This window comes from Gobio gobio, assembly GCF_949357685.1.
Source record: "Gobio gobio genome assembly, chromosome: 7".
NCBI classification, from domain to species: Eukaryota; Metazoa; Chordata; class Actinopteri; order Cypriniformes; family Gobionidae; genus Gobio; species Gobio gobio.
In genome coordinates this window covers 23861936-23884847 of record NC_137103.1, presented here as the reverse complement: position 1 = coordinate 23884847, position 22912 = coordinate 23861936, and the positions used below count along the sequence as shown (strand labels likewise).

The 22912-nt window shown below is 37.7% G+C and overlaps 1 protein-coding gene across 2 annotated transcripts in view; it reads right to left on the bottom strand.

Moving 5' to 3' along the window:
* uxs1 (UDP-glucuronate decarboxylase 1) overlaps nucleotides 1-22912 on the bottom strand; it is a 111501-nt gene that overhangs the window by 36510 nt on the left and 52079 nt on the right. For both annotated transcript variants that reach the window (XM_079821026.1, XM_079821027.1), the window contains 3 exons: nucleotides 22307-22411; nucleotides 19293-19352; nucleotides 5638-5759 (listed from right to left, as the gene is read on the bottom strand). In XM_079821026.1, coding sequence (XP_079677152.1) covers nucleotides 5638-5759; nucleotides 19293-19352; nucleotides 22307-22411 — 287 coding nt within the window. The remainder of the gene's footprint in view (nucleotides 1-5637; nucleotides 5760-19292; nucleotides 19353-22306; nucleotides 22412-22912) is intronic.

The following is a 22912-nucleotide window of genomic DNA, read 5'->3' as shown; positions in this document are numbered from 1 at the left end:
GCAGCCACACAGACAGCGCGCGCACACGCGCACACGCACACACGCACGCACGCACGCACGCACGCACGCACGCACGCACGCACGCACGCACGCACGCACGCACGCACGCACGCACAGTCTGCTTTCGTCGCTACTAGTTGGTCGGCGTCGGTTTGGTGTGTTCCTAGCTTAATGATGAGAGTCCAGATTTCAGGGAGGGAGAGTACACTCTGAAAAAAAAATCTGGCACGTTTCACCGATGACTAATCTGAACGCCTGTGATTATTATACATTGCACTCATAAGCTCAACAGAATCACGTGTGAATCGCAACGCGATTATAACAGATGCCTTTTGAGAAGACCAATAAAATTCAATCAGCCAAAGTGGCTAGTGGGAGTGACTGTGCCTCAAGCCACAGCTGAAATCCACCCGCAAATGGTGGGTGAACGGGTGAACGGGTGTTAATGTCAAGCCCTGCTCACAATTCTGAGAAAAGAAATAAGCAACTCGCAATTGCAAAAGAAAAAAAATTATAATTGTGAGATATTGACTTTAGATACTGTATAAAATATAAATTCTGACTTTATCACAAGTTAATCCCAACTTTATAACAATTGTGAGTTCATATTAGTGTTGTCACGATACTGGAATTTCTAACTTCAATACCTGGAAAAGTATCGATATTCGATACCATTTTCGATACCACAGGGACAAAACGCTGCATATACTGTCAAATAGATATTTTTAATATGATTTCTTTTTTTGTCCATCTATTGAAAGTCTAGGCTATCAAAAATTATTCTGAAGAGATCCCTTTATATGATAAAGCTTTTAAGCTTTTTTTTCCATATATGAACGTTGATCCATTACCATTACAATTATCTTACAAATACATTTTTTACAATGGAGTAATTTTGTTGCAATAGCTTACACACTGCACAAGGAAGCTTGATTTCAAATGGTAAATTTTATTTAAAAAGAAAAGTAAACAGTAATAAAATATGAAAAAATAAACAAATTACTAATAATAGCACAAATAAATACAATAGAATAAAGATATTCTATTGTTCTTTATTTTTTCAGGTAGGTCTAAAAGTAGTATTCAGGTAAGAAACTGAATAAAGAAAACAAAGTAATCCAATTTAAAATAACTTTGGATAATCTTCATTGTAAAAAAATAAATACAGATTAATCCATTAAAGTTACACAAGTGAATCAGTCCGTTTGGGGAGGTGTTTATACTCGACGCGCAGACTGGGTGCCGGCGTGATGAGACGTCATGCTCGGCCAGATTCGCCTGGAGCTCGTGCTTCTTCGGTTGCGGAGCCGTGCGCAAAGTTACAAAATTTTCTTCCTGAACTGTTTACGACTGTGTTTACGTTAATACTCACCAAGATGAGCATTGTGACATTATTTTTGAGTGTATTTGACCATTCATAAGCTGGGAAAAGGAGCTCATTTTTGCACTTGTATGTCAGAGGCGGCTTTATTACTGTATGTGTGTGCATTTCAGATGTGAGCTTAATCTACCAGAATGAGTAGAATTATGTGCAATCCCACGTGAGGAGAGCAAGAAAGCACAGCTGGTATCATTCTATCGATACTGTAAAAAGAAGTATTGGTATCGCTTCAGATATTTTAGTATTGATACATATCAAAATATCAATAATTTTGACAACACTAGTTTATATCACGCAATTCTGACTTTATAACTCACACTACCTTTCCTTTACAATCTTTCGTCACTTCTGCAAACATATGACGCTCTCATCCCCGTGAGCATGTGCAGCAAGATGCTCAAGCAATGCCAAGTTTGTCATCGTTAAAACCAGTTCAAACACAATAAATACCATTTATACATGCATAGATTATAGACACTTCATTCTCCAGCTGTACATACACATCCATACATCTGCGGTATGCAGAGAAACCTTGCACATCAAGCTATAACAAATGAGTTTCTTCATATAAACACAGTAAAAGAGGAAGAAAAATTTTAAGATGAAATATCTATATATAAAATGCAGGGCCCTTTTTTGACAATCTGAGCGCAGGCACATGGTCCAAAAGGGTTGTATCTAGTCTCTTAATGAGTCATGGGTGTGTTTTGGGCGTAACATGCAATAAACCAATCAGAGTCTCATCTCCCATTCCCTTTAAAAGCCAGTTGTGCTTGCACCATGGCGGATTCGCTATTTACATGGCGGAATTTGCAAGCGGAAAGACTGAACGCTTCTCCAGAATCCTTTTATTTTTAATATTTAAAAATGTTTGTGTGCTGCTGCGTGTGTAATAAGCAGAGTGTACACGCGTTGTGGACCTGCCTATAGGTGCATTTTACTAACGCGCCCTTTAAATAACACACAAAATACTGCACTATTGACTTTAGACCAGGTTTCAGTTGGTCAATAGCACAGTCTATTTCAGTTGCCTCAAAATAGCAATGCGCCAAACAGATGGGCGTGAGTGCATTTGCTATTTAATCAACGTGTTGCTGGACGTGAAAATGATAAATGCGTTGGGCTGAAACTAACAAAAAACACTTGCCTGGCGTCGCATTGCGCCGGGTGTATAATAGGGCCCTTAATCTTAGCACGTTTATATGGCCACCTAGAGTATGTGATTTTTGCTTGCACATGGTTTAAGTTATTCCTGCATTTTATTTTTAAAATATGGAATACATTTTAGCATGAAAGTTATAGGTGAATGTTTTTTTTGTGTGCAGACTTCACACACAAATTTGTCCATATGAATGCTTAGTGAATAATAGCCAAAATGATACTAATGGTTTGTCTCACCATTTATGCTTCACATTCAGTTTTTCAGCAAACCACGCTGCTGTTGCCAAGCTCTCTGATTTTTTTCCACACAAATATTTGTCAGTCCTCCAAGCATTGAAGAGCTAGCCCTTTGATGTACAAACAATCATTATTTCAAGTTCTTAGCTTCCTTCTCTGGTAATTGGCTCTTACACAATACGTCTCGTACTATGGTACGTTGCTCGGGTAAGAATGCGACAGCAAAGAAGAGAGTAGACTAGAAAAAGAATGTGATGCCACATTTCCGAGCTCAAAATCCCACGTGGCTAATTCTCAACATTAATACACCCTGAGAGCAGGGTGAATAAAATCAAGTGCAGATATCCAGTAGTGACAGTGTTCATTTCGTCAGCTATTTTTTTTAAATTAGTCACATGCACTCATTCGTTTTTTGTATCATATTTAGTCATCCTTGTCCTGTATTTGTTTAGTCAAGTTTTAGTTGACTAAATGTTTGGCCATATTAGTCTAGTTTTAGTCAATAAAGTGTCACATTTTTGTCACTCTGCATAATAATTAAATTGATAATCATTATTATTTTGCCCAAAATTATAATAGTGACAATTGTTGTCATTTGAGAAATATAAACATTTATTTAATCAGAATTAATGCACTTTCACCTATGTGAAACGGATCACGGATGTGACCTTTCTGATGTTATGACATCATACGCCGTGAAGAACAACAACACTGTAGTCGTGCATTTGAGGTTTAAAAAGTATATAAATGTTAATTTATTATAGAAAATGGCCAATGGTTTCGCTAGATAAGACCCTATTCCTCGTCTGGGATCGCGCAGAGCCTCTGAAGCCCTTTGAAACTGCATTGATGCCATTGAAATACATTATGTGCAAAAAAAAACCTTGGAATGTTTTCCTCAAAAACGTTTCTTTTCGACTGAAGAAAGAAACACACGAACATCTTGGATGAGATGGGGGTGAGTAAATTATTAGGACATTTTAATTTTTGAAGTGAACTTATCCTATAATGTGTGCTTACACAACCTGATAACCACAAGTGAATCTCATTAAATTATTTAATATAAATTGACTTTTTTTTTTTTTTTTTTTACTTCAGGGATGTGCACTACGACAAATTTTCTAACAGTCGTTTAAACAGGTTTTTTTAATGACTAGTCAAGTCTAGAAAACTTAAAAAAATAGGAACATTATGTGTATGTGTGATTCATTTAAAATACTTAATTTATTATTTCAATATCCAAATATGATACTAATATTTGTGAAGTGCTGTTTTTGCATTTCATAAACAGGACAAGCATTAGCTGAATATACGTTAGCCAATACAAACAGTTGACAATAGACAGGACCAATAAGAGCAAAACAAATCACTTATTTTAAAAACAATATCAAGTAAATATCAAGTATAAGCCAAGTCCAATATATAATGAGGGGGTGTGTTAATGCTACAGCGTCCGTCATTTAAAAAATTTGAAAAAAGTTTTCATAAAAAATAAATGTAACATAATTAGGTACTTTAGTTATTGTTAACATAATAACATAACACATGCAGTCTACGTTTCTCAACACTGAGAATCAATAAACAAATGCCTGTTTCTCCAGACTTGTGCTTGTCAGTCATCCATGATTTCAGTGTTAAAATCTTTGCTAACCTGCACACTATGTTGTGCTGGAGTGTTAAAGACTTAAGAAATTATGGCCGAATTCCTGTTAAGGCAGTATTTTAGAGTAAACACTGTTCATAGTCGAACCAAAACTAGGACAATACTCATATTTACTGTATGTCTGTTTTTAATTTCTTCATTCTGCCAAAACAAAAAAACACTTACTACAGTACAGTACACTACATGGTAAAACATCCACCCAACCCGATTCCCTTCAGGAGTCAGAAGTACAGTGACTACTGTACTGTCCTCGCTTCAGTCAAACGATGGGAGTGGAAGGGGGAACGAGCGGGATTTTGTGCTGCTGTCGCTTTGCAGTCTCTTTTTAAGGATAGGCCTTGCGCATTTGTCAATCATCTTCGCTTGCTATTTGGGGAATGAACCCAGTGCTATGATTAGTTGAACTCTTCTTCTTTTACTGTTGCTTAATTTGAATACTGCGCGTGCACCGTTTAGAGTGACAAATTGAACCAGAGTAAACACACTCTACATTACGAAAATAAAAAATATGTAAAACAGTGAAATTCCTAATAGTAATTCCATTAAGTCCAAATTACATTCATGTATTTTTATTAAAACAACCGCAAAAAAAAGACTTTGTATTTAGGACTTTATTATTCAGCAACCACACTTGAAAACAATTTCCATAATTGGATTTATTACAGCACATCACTGAGAAGATTTGATCGCAGATTTGGTTGCAGAAAACAGTGCAAGCGGTTTGTGAAGGAGCACAGACTGACTGAATTACACTTTTCATTTAAGCAGAATATCTCAAATGGGGATGGCTGAACTCCAGCTTGTTTGTTGGTGTTTTCTGTGTTTTCAGATCATCTGCGGCGCTTTCGCAGTGTTAAGTGAGTGTGTGCGTATCGTTGCCAGATTGCAAAGATTAAGTAAAACACTGGGCAGATAATTTATCCTTTTAACAGAAAAGCTCTGATTGAGGGACTTAAACTATAAAATTGAAATTTGTCAAACGCAAGCATGAAAGCTCAGAGATTTGTACAGCAGACTGTAATATTTTGTCTTTGATATAGTCACAGTTATAGTTTAATGACCTTGGTGTCGTCTCGTATGAGTCACGGAAAAAAAGGGGGTTGACGAATATTTTATCATAGTTTTCGTTAACAAAATTAACACTACTGCTACAGTGGCAAGCAGTAATGTATTGATGAGTGAATTTCACTCTTACCTGTTTCATGTAGGCATAGCACATTGTCTCAGCAACACGCTTTCCCTCATCATAACAAGCCCGGGGACCAATAGGGTTCACATGACCCCAATACTCCTCATTCTGGGGGTGCACCTCTGGGTCTAGCAGAAGAGACAGAAATATGATATATGATACAACCCCTTATGGATCACATTTCACACAAATATTTCAATTTGTAAAACAAGAGGGAGAACTATAATTGATGAAATTGGAATATAAACTAGAAAAATATAAATCCTGCACACTACTCAAGTTTCCATCATCACAAAAATGTTTTGACCAAAATGTTGCTCATTAAAATATTTTGTGATGATGCAAACTTGGGTAATGTGTAATGTAATGAATAAATGTTTAACCCTATGGTATTGTTAATTTGGGGGTCACACTTGTCTTTTTCCCCAGTAAAATCAATGCAATATATTTTTGTTCAGTAATATTTTCTCTTTTTTATTTGCATTAAGAGATTTTTATGTTACTAATTAATATTAATGCAATAATTCAAATACATTTTCCCCCATTGAAAACAGCAGATTTTTTTTCCCCCTAATGTTTTTGAATTATTTTACAATTAAAGCTCTATTTCATGTTAAAATAGAGCAAGAGTCTTTACAATCCAATTTTAACTGGTGGGAGTAAAAAAAGAAAAACATCTGTAATGTCATGGTGTAACCTCTAGATTCCTATATAAAGAGGATTTTAAATTTTATAGTTGTTTTTGACATAAAAGTTACTTTTATTAGGTTGAGGAATAGGATATATATTTAGACATTCTCATAGACTACTTTTTGTCCAGGTTTAGATAGGTTTTGTTTGAAATATTGATTTGAAGTGACAGTTTTTCCATTAAAGCCACAATATGTAAGTTTTCGCAGCTAGAGGTCACTTATTCAAAACAAAAGCGCAGCTTGACGACGTCGTACATTTGCAGAGGTTTTATTATTTATTAACCTGAAAACAGGAATGATGTTACATAGAACATTAAAATTCAATAAAAATGTAACAATTTGAAAAGGAATTCTTTATCAGAGCTTAATCAATCTGGGTCTGATCTGATTTTAACCTCTTATTTGAGTCTTCTTAATGTGTCTATTTTGTGCTCTTGATATTTTAGAGCGTCACCCCATCACTGGCGTGTGCTTTTTTTTCTGCATTGTGGCTGATTTTTAGATTATTTTTTTGTTGGTCTAAAATGACCAATTGACACCAGAGGGTAAAATTAAAAAATTAAAACTGCATAATAAACAATGTCATACATGACACATCTGAAATAAATAAACAGTGTAACGACAGACAAAACAGACACATAATTACTTGTTACATTTAACAAATATGCTTTAAATGCTTAGTAACAGACCTTCCCCCAAGACAGTAGGAAAGGTCTCCATTACCAGGGCTACTATCAGATAAGACTTTGTTTATGGCTTGAAAGAATGTGAAAAGAGAGACCCAATGCCTTAAAACAGACTTTCCTGCATTGATTTATAGAAAACGGTTCTATAAATGAACATGCACCCCAGGACATTGTATGTACGATTATAACTGTTTTGTAAAGGGTCTCTTGTATGGTGTTTTGTTTTAAGCATATCTTATGAGCAAACTACTAGTTCATGTAACCTAATATATGTTGTGTCTCCTATCAAATAAATGCTCGTTTCATGACTTTTATGTGTTACTTCAACGTAGGAGACGGTGTGTGTTTGTAGGATTAATTGGAGTATAAATGGGCACAAGCTTGAAACAAAAGAGCCATAAAATCTCCAGAGGAATTTCCTGCTTGGAAATCCCAACAATCTCATTGGTCAAATCGATCCCAGGTGGGTGTGACTTCTCCCAGACTTTAAAGAGAGACGCACAGATCTCGCTCTCTCTTGCTGGACCGACAACTGACGCGTCACCTTGGCGGTCTCTCAGCCGGGCCAAGCAGGCCAGGCTGTAAGGCCTATACACACATCCAGCCATGTGTGTGTGTGGGACAGGAAACCCGATCCCACCACATGGCCGGCGGGCCAGCAGGCCCAACACCTCAAGCCATGTGCAACTTCCTCAACCTCCACGGAGTCGAAATACCCGTGCAAGTTCATCATATCTTCTTCAGGTCAACACAGAAGAAATTGATTGTAACTTCAACACCATCGGACCGAACTACCAAGACTTTCTTCAGTGATTTTACATCGGACGCTCGTCAACAGCTCAGGCTAAATGCAAGCAACGTACGAATATTCAATTCGCTGTGTAGTTAGTAAAACTGTAAACCACTTTGTTCAGACAAAGGAGCTTGTAGTCAATGATGGTTCTCCCATGTGTTTCCATAGTTTCATTCCTTTGTTCCGATCCAGTTCTTCATTCTCTCACTTATCATCTTACCATGTATGTGTAAATGTATGCTTTTATGTTAGTTTAGTCGTGTCCATGATTTAGTTAATAAAATGTGTGCACAATACATGTTTGGTTCTGACTCCCTGTCTGTAAAAAAACGTGCACTTAAATGATTGATCTTGGTATGCGCTCGATGCGCTGTAAATTCAAAGGAAGAATTATTTTTCTGTGGCCATGAAAAAAAACCCTTTTCTTAGAATTAATCAATACTGAGTGTTCAGAAGATGAACTGATTTGAACTGATTGATTGTAATGTTAATGTAGCTACATCAAGTTAATCTCATTAACCGATTCAAATATTCATAATGAATCATAATGAGTTATGAATAATGATTAATATTTCCCCTCTGAGCTAATTCGCTACAATAGTCTGAATGCATTTGTTTGACCATAGAACAATAAACAGATAAATTATTTTAAAAAACAGGTTCAAAACATTTGATCTAGGTCAGTCATAATGAACAAACATTAAAATGTAATACTGATGATCTGATGATGGCTTTTAAAGATCACTATTGTCAAAATTACAGAGATTATGTCAGAGTAATGCACATGGTGATTGCTGTGAAACAGTCTGTTAGATCTGATTGCTCTACACAGCTCTGGTATTTCTAAAGGAATCTTTCAAAACACATCAATTATTAGGTCAACTGTTTGTATGTGGCTGAATATGCAAGATAACAATCATAGTAACACATGTAATTGTGGTTGTGTGAATTTCTGATAGCCTTCAAAGGTGACACCAAGTACTTGTCGATAAAAGCTGTACCACCCAGGTAGGTCAAGAAAGGCCGAACAAAAGAGAGGTAGCCGTACAAATAAATTCAACTCTGTTAACTGTATGGATAACTCACAAAATCAGAACTGTATATGGCCTGATTAGGGTTACCAGTACACAAATGTGACTTTCCAAGAAATCCAGCTGTTTTACAGACTGTGACTGACTGCAAAACCCTGAAAACAAAAAGTAGAATCTAACTTTTTGCTTTCAGACGGGATAAACTGGGCACAATTTTAAAGGCATGTTCATACCAAGAACAATAAAGATATCCACTCTAAAGATAGTTATAACGATTACTATATTATCATCCACACTAATGGATGACAACATTTTGTTTATATATAAAGCGTGTATTGCAGTTATGTCTTCTGCCACTTTAAAAGCCCTTTAAAATCTAATCGATTTTGATTAGAAGTCAATGTTTTTATTGATTATCAGCTGAAAGAAATCATTTTCAAAGGGATTTTCAATTATATAATTTATCTGCATAGTTATAGTTGTGGTTCTATTTTCAAAGAATTAAAACGATTATTGCAATTTTAGAGTTATTATATGCAGTCCACCTTCGACTTGCGCCGTTTCACTGAAGTGAGGACAGTACAGTAGTCACTGTACTTCTAACTCCTGAAAATAGTTATCATCATTGGTGTGAAACGGCCTTAACATAGAGTAAAGCAACTCAGCTAGAGTAGACAGAGATGTCTGACACTGGCAGTAGACTACAGTGCAAAGTATCTTTGAAATCCTGAATTCCCAAAAATTATGAGCAAAGACCATTCAATTTGATCAATAATCAAAAGAATAATATTTGGGCAGAGTCTACAGTTTTGATGGAAACCCAGTGCTAATAGGGCTGTGAGCCATAATTGGTATTGAACATCCTTGGACACAACCTTAAAGAATAATACAACCAAGAACTGCAAAAATCTAAAATAAGACTGGGAAAAATAATAATAAATACACTGCAAACAAATTTGTCCAAATCAAACTGAAAGGTAATTGTTATACGTGTCAAAATACACTGATTTGCAGAGCCATTACAACAGTAGTTATTAATGCAGCTGTACAGATGCAGCTGTACAGAACATTCACTCTGGTGAGAAGGACATAATTTGTGTTCAAATAACATGCACATTTACAGTACTGAGCAAAAGTCTTAGGCACGTTAGTATTTTCACCCCCCAAAAAAATGGGTTTAAGTCAAATATTTATATCTTTTGTTGTAGTGTGTCAGTAGAAAATATCAGTCCACATTTTCAAACATTCCTTTTTATTAATTGATTGCCATTAATTGCCATTAATTGTAATAATTCACTCCAGTGAGATTTTTAAATGCTCAAGGAGTCTGGACAAGGATCACACCATCATCGAGTCCATCTGGGATTACATGAACAAACAGAAAAATACTGAGACTAAATCCAAATGAAATGTGGCCAAATCTCTAACGCGCTTGAAGAAACAGCGTTGAACCGTTTTTATGAGAAAATACAAACGTGCCTAAGACTCTTGCACAGTACCGTATGTTCTCAAAACAATTGTTTTATTCAGAGTAAAAGAGTGGTTTCTTGGATTTCAATACAATTCAGTGTTCTTGGTTTTGACGATTTTGAAGGGTGGAGCAAGAGCTAGGGTGGAAGCAGGATCGATTTTTTTTGTACATTCAGACAAACAGTCCATTAAAGAAACCATCATGAAAAATAGTAGCTTACAAAGTTTGAAGACAATCAATGGCACATCAGCTGAATTGATGGCATTGTCACTTTCTAGTGATAATGGCTTCTTTTGTTGTATGTAATAAATTACATCAGCCCAAAAGATACTAAAGAGAAGAGCAAAAAAAACAAAAACAAAACCTTGACTGCATGTATCTAATTACTAGGGCTGGTTGAAAATATTGATTTCTCAATTTTAATCGATTCTCATTGTGATGAACCAATACATTTTAGTCTATGGGTGTTTTTACACTTGACTCCTCTTTAAAAGATGAATAATTTGCAGAAGGAATAATTTGTGAATTAATAATTTGCAAAGATCTGCCAGAAGCAGCCATGATGAACCATAGACTGTAAAAGAAGATGGATGACACGTCTTCACCAGTGTTGGGGTAGTAACTTGAGTTACGTAATAATCTTACTTTTTCCAAGTAACTAGTAAAGTAACGCATTACTTTTCAAATTTACGACAAAATATCTGAGTTACTTTTTCAAAAAAGTAATTTTTCACATTCATTTGACTGACAGCTCTCCTGCCCCCATGTTGAGAAAAATAAGTGCAGAGGCGTTGTGTGTAAACATGATGGTTATTGTAGTTCCAGACTTAATGTGAGCATTTATTTATCTCACTTGCACAATAAAGATTCTGTACTCCTCAAAATGATTAAAATCAGTCAAATGCAAAATCAGAGTACTACGCAAACCTCCAATAATTAAATGTATTTTTATGCATAATCTACCTTTATATTTAATTTACCAATGTCTTGCTGCTGACCTTTGATGATGAAAATTACTAGATTTTTGTGTTTTTATTGGTAAAACTTTTTTCTCCTGCATCCTATTCTACCATTATCCAGAATGGCAGCACAGCAGAGCTGCGCCCTCTACTGTTAATGCGTGAATTTGCATTTTTACCTCAGCCTGGGGCTTATTATTTCAATTTTGGTATGAAGAGGTCTTTACCGTTGCACAAAAATACAACTTTTTTGTTAAAAACAAAAACAAGCCCAGCCCAGGTGAGAAAAAGTAACTCAAAAGTAACGTAACGCATTACTTTTCTTAAAAAGTAACGAAGTAACTCAATTAGTTACTTTTTAAGGGAGTAACGCAATATTGTAATGCATTACTTTTCAAAGTAACTTTCCCCAACACTGGTCTTCACTTTCTTCTTGAAGCCGCCAGTGTTCAAATATGGCGCTGACATCTTGGGTCTTGAGTCTGCGCAGTAGTTGAGCCCCCACACTCAAGGTCCCACCCACACTCCCACCTAATCAACAAATTTTTGTGAAATAAACAGTTATGGAAATGTAGAGATTAAAGTTAAAGCTTCAATCTCCTTCCTAAGTACTCAAAAAATTCTGTTAGTGTCTCAGTGACTACATCGCTCAGAGAAGCGGTCAATCTCAGCTGTCAATCATAACGTCACAATCCCGTTTTTATAATATCAAATGACTGACTAACTAACTAACTAACTAACTAACTAAAACAAAACTTATTTAAAGAACGAACACTTGAACTAATATAAGCATGATAAAAACAGCCTAAAATGACAGAAACCACCTTTGGAAAAAAATTATTTGAAGTGTAATTTGATTGTTTAATTTGTCCATGAACCATTAGAATACATGGAGAGGGCGGTCGAGACATGTCGGCTTCAGTTTTCAGGACTCGTTTTGCAGGCTTGTGATGAACAGCAATTTGTACGGAGGCAGCTGATGACCAAACATTGGAATTGGCGAATTGAAAAATCAAGTGAGCCCAAACTGATTTGTGGACATATTTAGCGAACCACACCGTACACCCAGACCACCTCCCGAGATGGTTTCAAGTCACTTTAAAGGGGTCTGAGATAATTTTGAGTGTTCACATATGGGCCAAAAATAATCAAACTACGCTCAGACCCCTGAACAGGACCAAGTCTGAAAACGCTTTCAGATGATGTCTGAACAAAACTTTACTAAACAATATTCATAGCATGCCTCCAATTCAATAATCACAATAAGCGTTGTGCTGTGTTACTTATAAGACAAGGTCTTAGCTTTCAAATTTTGTTTCATTACGAATTTTAAACAATAAATGCCACTTTGGCGCACTTTAATGTGGCGTGAGAGATCTGTCCAGAAAACAAGTTCTCTTTCAAGCATCCGCTCGGTATCTCACTATGGGAACCCGCAGTCGTGACCGATCCTGGAAGTACCAATTACACCATGTCTGTCAGTTGACAGACAAATCACTACAGTCTCTACTTCAAATTGTTCTCTTCCCCGTGAAGATCCTTATTGGGAAGCTATCCTCCTGTCAAAGTGAATATTTTTCTTCTGCGGTTTTCTGGTGGGAATTAGTGCATTGAGGAGAGTTCTCATTTTTCATATCTCGAGCCATTACAGCATATTTTTCCTTTTTACCCACATTGAGTGGTGTGACATCTCTGTCATGGCGACTGCGAACCCCCCACCATCTTAGCCCCATTTTGAGCCTATTTTACACTGTGAATAGAGAGTGGCAGGGCTGAACGCACATTTTACAAGATAAGACATTTGTCTGACGCTTCTGTTGCGCAACGAATCCTCTGCCACGGTCCTGTCAGTCTTCGTCACGTGATCAGTGGCAGAGCTGCGCACTATGGTCGACTTGAACAGCTCGTGTTGGATGAGCTGATGGAATTGAAGTGACCGTTATCCACTGGAATTAAACGACAGTGGAGGCATAATGTAAACGTTGCTGTGGCATATTCTGTCCTAACTTCATCCTCATGACAATATGATGCGAGACAGCTTTTCTCGTCACATTTTAATCTGGCGAGATCTCGTGCATACCCCTACTCACAGACTGTCTGTCGGATTTACATCACATACATTTATATTCGTCTCACGAAATACATGAAAGTAAGTGACCGCTGCTGAACTGGGAGAAGAATCGAGTAAACTATATAGCCACTATATAATATGATGCTGTTGAGAGTCTGATAGCAGAGACAATAAGACGGTATCATCAGCGAACTTAATTAGACTACAATTCGATTGGGTGGACCTACAATCATCAGTATACAGAATGAAGAGCAGCAAAGAAAGGACACAGCCCTGTGGAGAGCCGGTTGAAGTATAAAGGAGGTCAGAAAAGGTGTTGTTGACCAGCACTCTCTGAGGCCTATTTGTCAGAAAGTCAATTATCCAGAAGATCAGCTAGTCCTCCGGATGGAAACGACTGATGAGCTTCTCAGCAAGAATATGTGGCTGTAGCATATTGAATGCCGAAGAAAAATCAGCGAACAAAAATCTAGCTGTGGTTTTAGGAGACTCAAGATGCTTATGGACAATATCTGTGATAAACACTTTTGCATCATCCACCCCTCTGCCTGTGCGATAGGCAAACTGAAGTGGGTCCAACTGCAACTCAGTTACTTTAGTGATGTAGTTTTTAATAATCCTCTCCATTGCTTTCATCACAAGAGAGGTGAGAGCAATGGGCCTCAGGTCATTTAAGATGTTGATAGAACTCTTTTTTGGTATTGGAATGACCGTCGAATGTTTCCACAACTGAGGGACAACACCACAGGCCAGGGAGTTCTGAAACAGTGTCTGAAACACACTTGCTAACTGCTCCGCACAGTGTTTTAAGGTTTGGCCACAGACAGTATCCTGACCAGGCGCAGATTTAACTTTGGTCTTCTTGAGGGCTCGCACAACCTCCTTTGTACTGATGGTGAGAGCACAGTCACCAGGTTTTAAGGTAGAAATTATTGTTTATACTTGAGTGCTATTATCAGTCTCGAATCTGGTGTAAAAAGAATTAAGGTCATTTGGAAGAGTTGTTGAACTGCTACCTGCAACGTGAATGTGCTTGCGAGCAGTGGGAGCAATATTAACTGCTGCCATGTTCTTAAGACCCTGCCAAGCTGTATGAAGGTTCCCCTGAGTGAATGTTTGCTCAATCTTGTCCTTATATTTCAGTTTTGTTTAATAGCACGCTTAACCTCTCTATTAACCTCCTTTTTTTCATACTCAGAACCGGTGTAGAAAACTCTCTTTTTCTTGTTTAAAATGTTTTTGAGTTCTTTAGTCACCCAGGGCTTGTTGTTAGGAAAGATGGTAATATTTTTTGTAGGAATGATGTTGTCCACACAGAAGGAGATATACGATGTTACTGTATCTACTTGCTCATTAATATCGATAGATGGCGCTATGAGCGTATTCCAGTCAGTTGTTTCAAAACATCCCTGTAGCATATCAATGCTGTCGCTAGTCCATTGTTGAACAACCTTTATAACCTTCTTTGTCCTCCTTATAACCGGTAAATATGCTGGTGCAAGCAGTACAGTATAGTGATCAGCAGAACCGAGTGGTGGGAGAGCGATAGATCTATATGCACCTGTGATTGAGCCATAGCAGATTTGTCCAATGTTTTCCCCAAGCGAGTAGCACACGTGACATACTGCTGAAAATCTTTCAATGATTTTTCTACGAAACAGTGATTAAAGTCGCCCAGAATGAATTTAGGAGAATCTGGAGATATTAATTCCAGTCTGTCTATGGCGTTCTTAATATGATCTGTGGCTACGGTCGCATTTGCTCTCGGATGAATATAAACCACAATAAAAAAAAGCTGTGGGAATTCCTTGGGCAGATAAAAAGGGCGCAACGACACGGCCAAAAGTTCAATGTCAGAGGTGCACAACTTCTCCCTTATGACAATCGTTGAACACCATTGTGCATTTACATATAAACAAACACCACCTCCGTGCTGTTTGCCTGTAAGCTTATTGTCCCGGTCAAGTCTTAAGGCCAATTTATACTTCTGCGTCGAGTGCACGCAGAGGGTACGGCGTACCCTACGCGTTGGATACGCCGTACCCTGACGCGCACCTCTCCAAAAATGTAACAACGTGTCAATTCTACGCGGACCGCAAGCGCTGTGATTGGTCTGCCAGAACCCTTCCCTCAGGTCAATAAATAAATAAAAAATCTGCGATAGGAGTGTGTGTGTGTGTGTGTGTGTGTCCAGATAGTTCCTTACGTCTGCTATAACACAATATTTTGCAGTCCAGCGATTCTTTATGGTAGTAAATAAATACATAGATCCGCTGAGTATAGTTTATTTATTTTCTCATTAAAACCAAAGATGTTAATCAGTAATTGTATATCAAGAACAGGGACACATTAGGGTATATTTCGTGAATGAAGTCTCCGCAACAGCAATCGATTGCTCGAGCCACCGCTGCTGAAAACAGAGGCCACGAGCTCCGCATGATTTCACAAACACATTCCAGCGCCAGATCGCCTTATTTAACTTTACTAATCAACTAGAGATGCTTAATTTGTATTAGATACAACAACTCAAGCTGCAAGGAAAGCCGCTCTCTCACTGCTGCTGATATTCCGACATGAATGTACAGATTCTATACATCAAGCTGCTTCTTCTTCGGCTGTTCTCTTGATTACACCAACATGCCCGAGGACACTGCCTAATAGCGTCTGCATGTGTAATTGCACATTGACGCAGACAACAGCGCAGAAGTATAAATGCTCACGACGGCGTCGGCTACGCGTACACTAGACGCAGAAGTATAAATTGGCCCGAAGCCATCAATATATAAAGTATATATATAATTATATATATTCTTACTATGTATAATGCCCCTTTCACACAAAAGCAAACTTAAAAATACTGTGGAGACATAACACATCACTTTATGATTTTTACGTGATGTGAACATGCACATAACATATATTTCTGAAAATCACTGGTTCAACATTAAGGATTTTTTCTATTGGCCCAGTCAGGCAGGTTCAGATTTTTACTTGCCCTCCCAAAATGCACAAAAAAGTTATTGTTTTCGACCCATATGACCTTGTAAACAGTGCTTTTAAATTTCCAGGTAGGTCTAACAGGTAGGAAATAAACAGAAATTGAACAGTCAAACACTTTACATCGTTCACTAAATTATGAATTGAATATAGATTAATCCTTATTAAAGCCAAGTTATTCAGTAAAGAGCAGTGATATTATCACAGCAACAGGTTTATTTGGCTGCTGTCACTTTAAGACCTGACGCACATGACACCGATCTAACACGCGTTCTCACAACTCTTAAGTAAATTTAAGACCTTATTTAAGGCTGTGCATTCGAGGATACTCAACAAACCTTTGGCATAATTGCGTGGGTTTTTGTCTGTTCAAGCGCTGTTTGAAGCGGCTTTATGTGTGTGTGTGTGTGTGTGTGTGTGTGTGTGTGTGTGTGTGTGTATGTGTATGTGTGTTACAGCGTGCCAGTACCGCACTGAGTTGTGTGTCTTGTGGTGCTTTTGTGTATTATAGCGCTAGAATGGTTTAAAAGCATTTGCATGAATAAGTGTGCGATCATATATTGTAAAGAGACTGGAGACTTATTTTCTCCATAAGACTGGAGAAATTGTAAGAACTGCAGGAGATGGCAACTCTGAGAAAAAGGAAATTAACATCTGAACTCACTCTTGTGCATTTAGCGTCCGCATCCGAGACGACATCACCAAGACGAGTTAATCACCCAAGAACTGCCTCAAATTACATGTCTTTCCCTTCACTGCCTCTTCCCCCATCTCTACTAAATAATTCACCAAAAATCTATATGGGTTAAATGTTAACAAGTGCTATACAGTGTCATACATGTTTGGTATCATTTGAAATGTCTCATACCCCTTTTCCACCAAGGCAGTGCTAGAGCTAATTCAGAGCCAGAGCTAGTCCCAGTTCATAGTTGGTTCGACTGAGGAGCCTTCAAGAACCGGTTTGCTTTTCCACCTGCTGAGAGCCACAACAGAGCCAGGTCTTACGTCACTGTTTACGTCTCATCTCTCTCAGCAACGCTAGCGAGGCAGCGGCAGTGTTGCCAAGTCTGTGGTTTTGCCGCAGGCTTTTTTTCATGGCCGCGGCTTGAAGCAACCCCAATTATGTGATATTTAGCCCCGGGAATGCGAATTTTAGTAGGCAACCATGCCAAAAACACATATTTTACCGCCAAATGTGATTTTTACCGGGGAAGCCCCCCCTGAAACGCGATTGGGCTTGTTTTGAGTAGCAATTGGGCGGGTTTTGTTGTGAAAACCTGGCAACTATGGGCAGCGGAAACACACACACACCAGGCTTGTTCGAGACGCATCGGCGCTGCGCAGACCGATCCACGTATGATAAAAAACGCATGAGTGAATCAAAAGCATAAGGAGTCATATGCTCTCGCTGGACTCGTTATCATACAGCGATCGGTCTCTGCACAGCACCGCCGCGAACAAGCCTTCCATCAACAATGCAAACGTTGCGTTACTATTGATTCACATGGCTTTACGATCCTACATCGGCATCAAAACACAACGAAAACACAGCGAATCCAACGCATTCATGCAGCTCGCCGTCATTTGTATAGACGGAGATTACAAACGAACAGCAGCTGTTAGCTCCATTAGCTGCTATTTCACAATGGCGGATCTCCAGTTTGTGTTCGTCTTGTTGACCTCGCCCCCAGCGCCTGACGTAATCGGTTCTTACTTCTAGCCCTGTTCTAGCCCAGCAATGTTTTGGTGCTACTTAAGAACCACTTTTCCTGGCTCGGAGCTGGGGCTTTGGGTGTGGAAACACAAAGAACCAATTTGAAACTAGGCTCTGGCTCCAATCTAGCTCTAGCTCTGCTTTGGTGGAAAAGGGGTATCAGTGTGACTGGTACAAAGGTCTCATTCCCAAAAAAGTAAAGCAAAAGGTAACAAATGTTTTAAGAGTTTAGAGATATTTTGCTTATTGTGTGTGAGTGTGTCGTCTTCCAATTGGTCTTTGCCTCCTGTCCTCAGTGGGGTGTAAACTGCAGGTCTGGAGACTTGATTACTGCTCATTCCCGTTGGGAACTCATGTTTACATTTGAAAGAGTTTTCTGTCTTGGTCTATTTAAGGGATGTTGCAGAAGGGTCAGGGCGTGGTCCTTTACACAGGTCAGCCCGTAAGGCTGAGTGTCTTCTAGACTGCTCGACTTTAACTAAGTTGTTATGCAGTCGCATTATAGGGGGCCAGATAAAATACTATTGAGATAATACGGCATTATTTTATGGTACTGGCCATAACCTCTGGTTACTGTTTCAATTTTAACTAAGTTGTTATATAGGTGACTATAGGGGGCTACATGGGTACTTTTTAACAATAGCAAGCATGGGTGGCATTGTTAAATCGCTTTAGCCATAACCTCTGGTTAATGATCGGACTGGCGAGTTTGTGATCGTCAGTGTACACCAGAGAGGGGCGGTGAGAGTATATAGATGCTAAAAACCTTCTGGCTAATTGTTCTTTCAATTCAAGATGAATTTAAAAGCAGCCTCCACTACATCACATATATCACCATGCTTCACAACAGGAATCGAGTTCTTTACTATTACATAGAGCAGCCATAAAATTCTACCTTTACCAAAATCTTTTCAGATCCCAGACTGAAGCACTTCATCCCTGTCTCTTCTAGCCTTTGATCTCAACACATATACCTAAAGCCATATACCTGAAGTGCTAAAACTACTTGACTACAGGTCTCTGATGCCTACAACTAGGTGAACATGGATTTTGCTCTGTCAGTGTCCAAAATTTTAGGTAGCTGTTCTGCAATGTGACTACTTCTACAACAAACATCCAATGGAAAAATAATATGAGAACAGAAATTGATGTGCAAGTGCGTTTATGAGATGATATATTATGTATTTTTTATAAATGTCCCCTTCCCATCACTGTAAGCATTGGAATGGAAACAATTGTACACATACCTCCATACACTTCTGAAGTGGAGGCAAGGAGCAGGCGAGCTCCGACTCGCTTGGCCAATCCTGTGGATAGAGAGAGACATCAGCAAATCAGTTGTTAAATTGTATAGTCCAGGTAGTCTGACTCATCAATCAATATGTGACTCCCATTGGGTGCGTCAGAAACAACCAAACCAGACAATCAATCAGAAAAAGGCTGCAAGGAAAAAGCAAAGATATCCCGATCAGAATATCAGCCAAAGAATAATAATGTGCAACCATCCACCTCTTTTTTTTTGGTTACCCGTATTCTTCAAAATATCTTCTTTTGTGTTCAGCAGAAGAAAAAAAATTCATACAGGTTTGGGACAACTTGAGGGTGAGTAAATTATGACAGCATTTTTATTTTTGGGTGAACTATCCCTTTAAGACAAATTCTAAATATTTATTTAAACTAGTGCTGTCAACGTATGCAATACATTTTTTCCAGTTTAACGCATTAAAAATATTTGACGCAATTGACACTTTTTTCTGTCATCCTACAATATATGAACACGCTCTTACTCATGCAAATGATTTTGAACCATTCAAGCGAGACGAGACAAAAGAGAATGCGCTGTCGTGTGATGTTCTGTCACACACACGATGCACAGAAAGACGCGCGCCAGTATCATGAGCACGGACAGCGCACCAGAATCGTGTCCTCTTTCGCGTTTGAACAAACAATCACACACATAATTATGTCAAAATGTATATTTTGTCGAGTATCCTCATAAGAGCGGTCTTAAATGAGTTAAATAACGTCTTAAATGAACTAAAAGAGTTGTGAGAAATTGGGACGTGTGTGACAGCGCGTCAAATCCATGTCATGTTCAGCATGATCTTAAAGTCACAGCAGCCACTAATGCTGCCTGTCATTAATGTTAATCAAAGAACAAATGTAACCGATAAATTTACTCACTGCTCTTGACTAAAGAACTTGTGTAACTTTAATAAGGATTCATCTATATTTAATTCCTAATTTATGCAGTGCAAACTGTTTGATAACTTTATTCAATTTCTGTAGCCTATATTTCCTACCTGTTAGACAGGAAGGCCACAGGTAAATATGACATTTATTATGAGTTTATGTGAGGATTGCTTTAAGTTCACTTAAATTAAAAGTTATGTTTTTTGAAGCCTAATACAACTTTGATAAAACATTTATAGTTTTCAAATTACACTGTAATGTTGAATGGCTATAATTAATTTTTAACATTGGGGGGGAAATCAATTTCAAAGAGACATCAGTAGTTGTAATAGTATCAGTGATACTGGCCTTAATTCTAATTCTTAATTCATTAAACTAATATTTAAAATATACTGTCTTTATGCTTTTGTACATTAATTTGTAGATTAACTGTGAAATTATTACATTATAAAATATATTAAAAACATATAAAAATGCAAATTGTTTTTAATTGCTATTAAAATCACATTAAAAAAAATGTGTGATCAATCTAGTTTTTTTGTTAATCGATTGACAGCACTAATTTAAACAAAAGCATTTTATGAATGGCAGACGTTGCAATTTTTTGGAACAGATTCCACAGAAATAACCTGTCAGTAACCGGCAAAAGCATTTATATGTAATTGCAGGGAGATGGAAAATAGATAACTTCATGTCAACAAAGAAATTTTAACTCAATCACCCAAAAAAAAAAAAAAACTACAATATAGTCCTATATTATAGTTATACAGTTGATTGAAAACAGGCTAACCTTTTCAAACATGACAGGCAAAAGATCAAATGGTAAAAGATTTTTATACTTGGTGAAATTTTCTGACTTTACTCCCACAATTCTATTAACAAAGCCAGAGGCTGAGTTACACCTTGTTGCCAGGTAAACCGGGAAGCCTTGTTAGTTTGTGTGTGAGTTTAAAAAATGTTCAGTATTACAGTTAGAATATTTAGCTGCAGTCTGAACTGTTTGACCACAAGCAGCAAGACCATATTGTTATTAAATATTGTTAACACCAGATGTTTTGAATGGTCATACAGATTAGAGAGCTGAGGAGCAAGATTCAACCCAATCAGTAACAGTAGAAAAGTATGTGACAACACAAAAGTAAAATGGTAAAACAAAGACGCTTGTGTATCATGCAGAGTTAAATTTTCTGTTCAGTTTGAGACACACGCCTAATTTTTACTAAGTAAACACCTAAAACATTGGAAGAGACTTTTTGTGATCTTTCCCTGAATTTTACAGCATATCAGATGGTGGATGCCAATTGAGACGGTCTCATGACAGCAGCCATTTGAAATGCTAACAGCTGTTACTATGGAGATAAAAGGACCCTAGAGTCTGTCACTTATGGCAGATATACTTTCCTATGACTCACACACGCAGAAACAAAAAAAGAAAAAAGGCTTAGCACCATCACCTAAAACCTGCTGGTCTTAAAACCAGAAACCACTAATGTCATTAGACCAAAACTTTCATGTTTCAAAAGTAATAACTTTGTAAAAGTAGTGGATATGAATAGAGCAGTTTAATCAAAGTCTTCTGAAGAGGCACAACCGCTTTTTATGAGGAACAGATTTAATTCAGGCTTTTATTCACATCTAAGCATTGACCAACACACAGAGAACATCAAATATGGAAAATGGAAGCTCAAATGTGCTTGCTTGACGTGCAAGAACCAATGAGGTTTGTTCTTGTGCATCTATAGCAAGTATGCATCTAGCAAGCACGATTAAGATTCGGTTTACCATATTTGATGTGCTCTATGTATGTGCATTGATCAATGTTTATATGTGAATAAAAGCCTGAATTAAATCTGTTCTTCAGAAGAATTGGATTAAATGGCTCTATTTCATATGGATTACGTACAATATGAATCATGAACATTTTGAAGCATCATAGTTTTGGTGGAATCGACTATCAGTGGAGGAACAGAAATGCTGTGTTTTGAAGATGAACAAAAGTCTTATGTGTGTGGAATGACTTGAGGGTGAGTAAATGATGACAGAATTTAAATTTTTGGGTGATACTCACCTAGCATGTTGAGAGTACCAATAGTATTCGTTTTCAGTGTCTTGATAGGGTTGTACATGTAGTTGGGTGGCGATGCAGGTGAAGCCAAATGATATATCTGGTCAACTGAAAAAGAGGGGTAAAAAAAAGAAAAAAATTGAAATGTGACAGGGGAACTGTTTTTTGGGCTATTTTCCACTTAGAACCAGAGATGTATAGTAACGAAGTAGAACTACTTCACTACTGTACTTAAGTACTAAAAGGCAGTATCTGTACTTTACTAGAGTATTATTTTTTTCTCCTACTTCCACTTTTACTTCAGTACATATTTTCGATGAGTCTAATACTTTTACTCCAATATTTTTGTTATGTGCTGCATCGTTACTCGTTACAATTATAAAAATGTTACGAACCCCACATTACCGCGCATGAGAGAGAGAGAGAGAGACCGCGAGGAGAGAGAGAGAGAGGAGAGAGAGAGAGAGAGAGAGGAGAGAAGAGAGAGAGAGAGATGAGAGAGAGAGAGAGAGAGAGAGAGAGAGAGAGAGAGAGAGAGAGAGAGTAGAGAGAGAGAGAGAGAGAGAGAGAGAGAGAGAGAGAGAGAGAGAGAGAGAGAGAGAGAGAGAG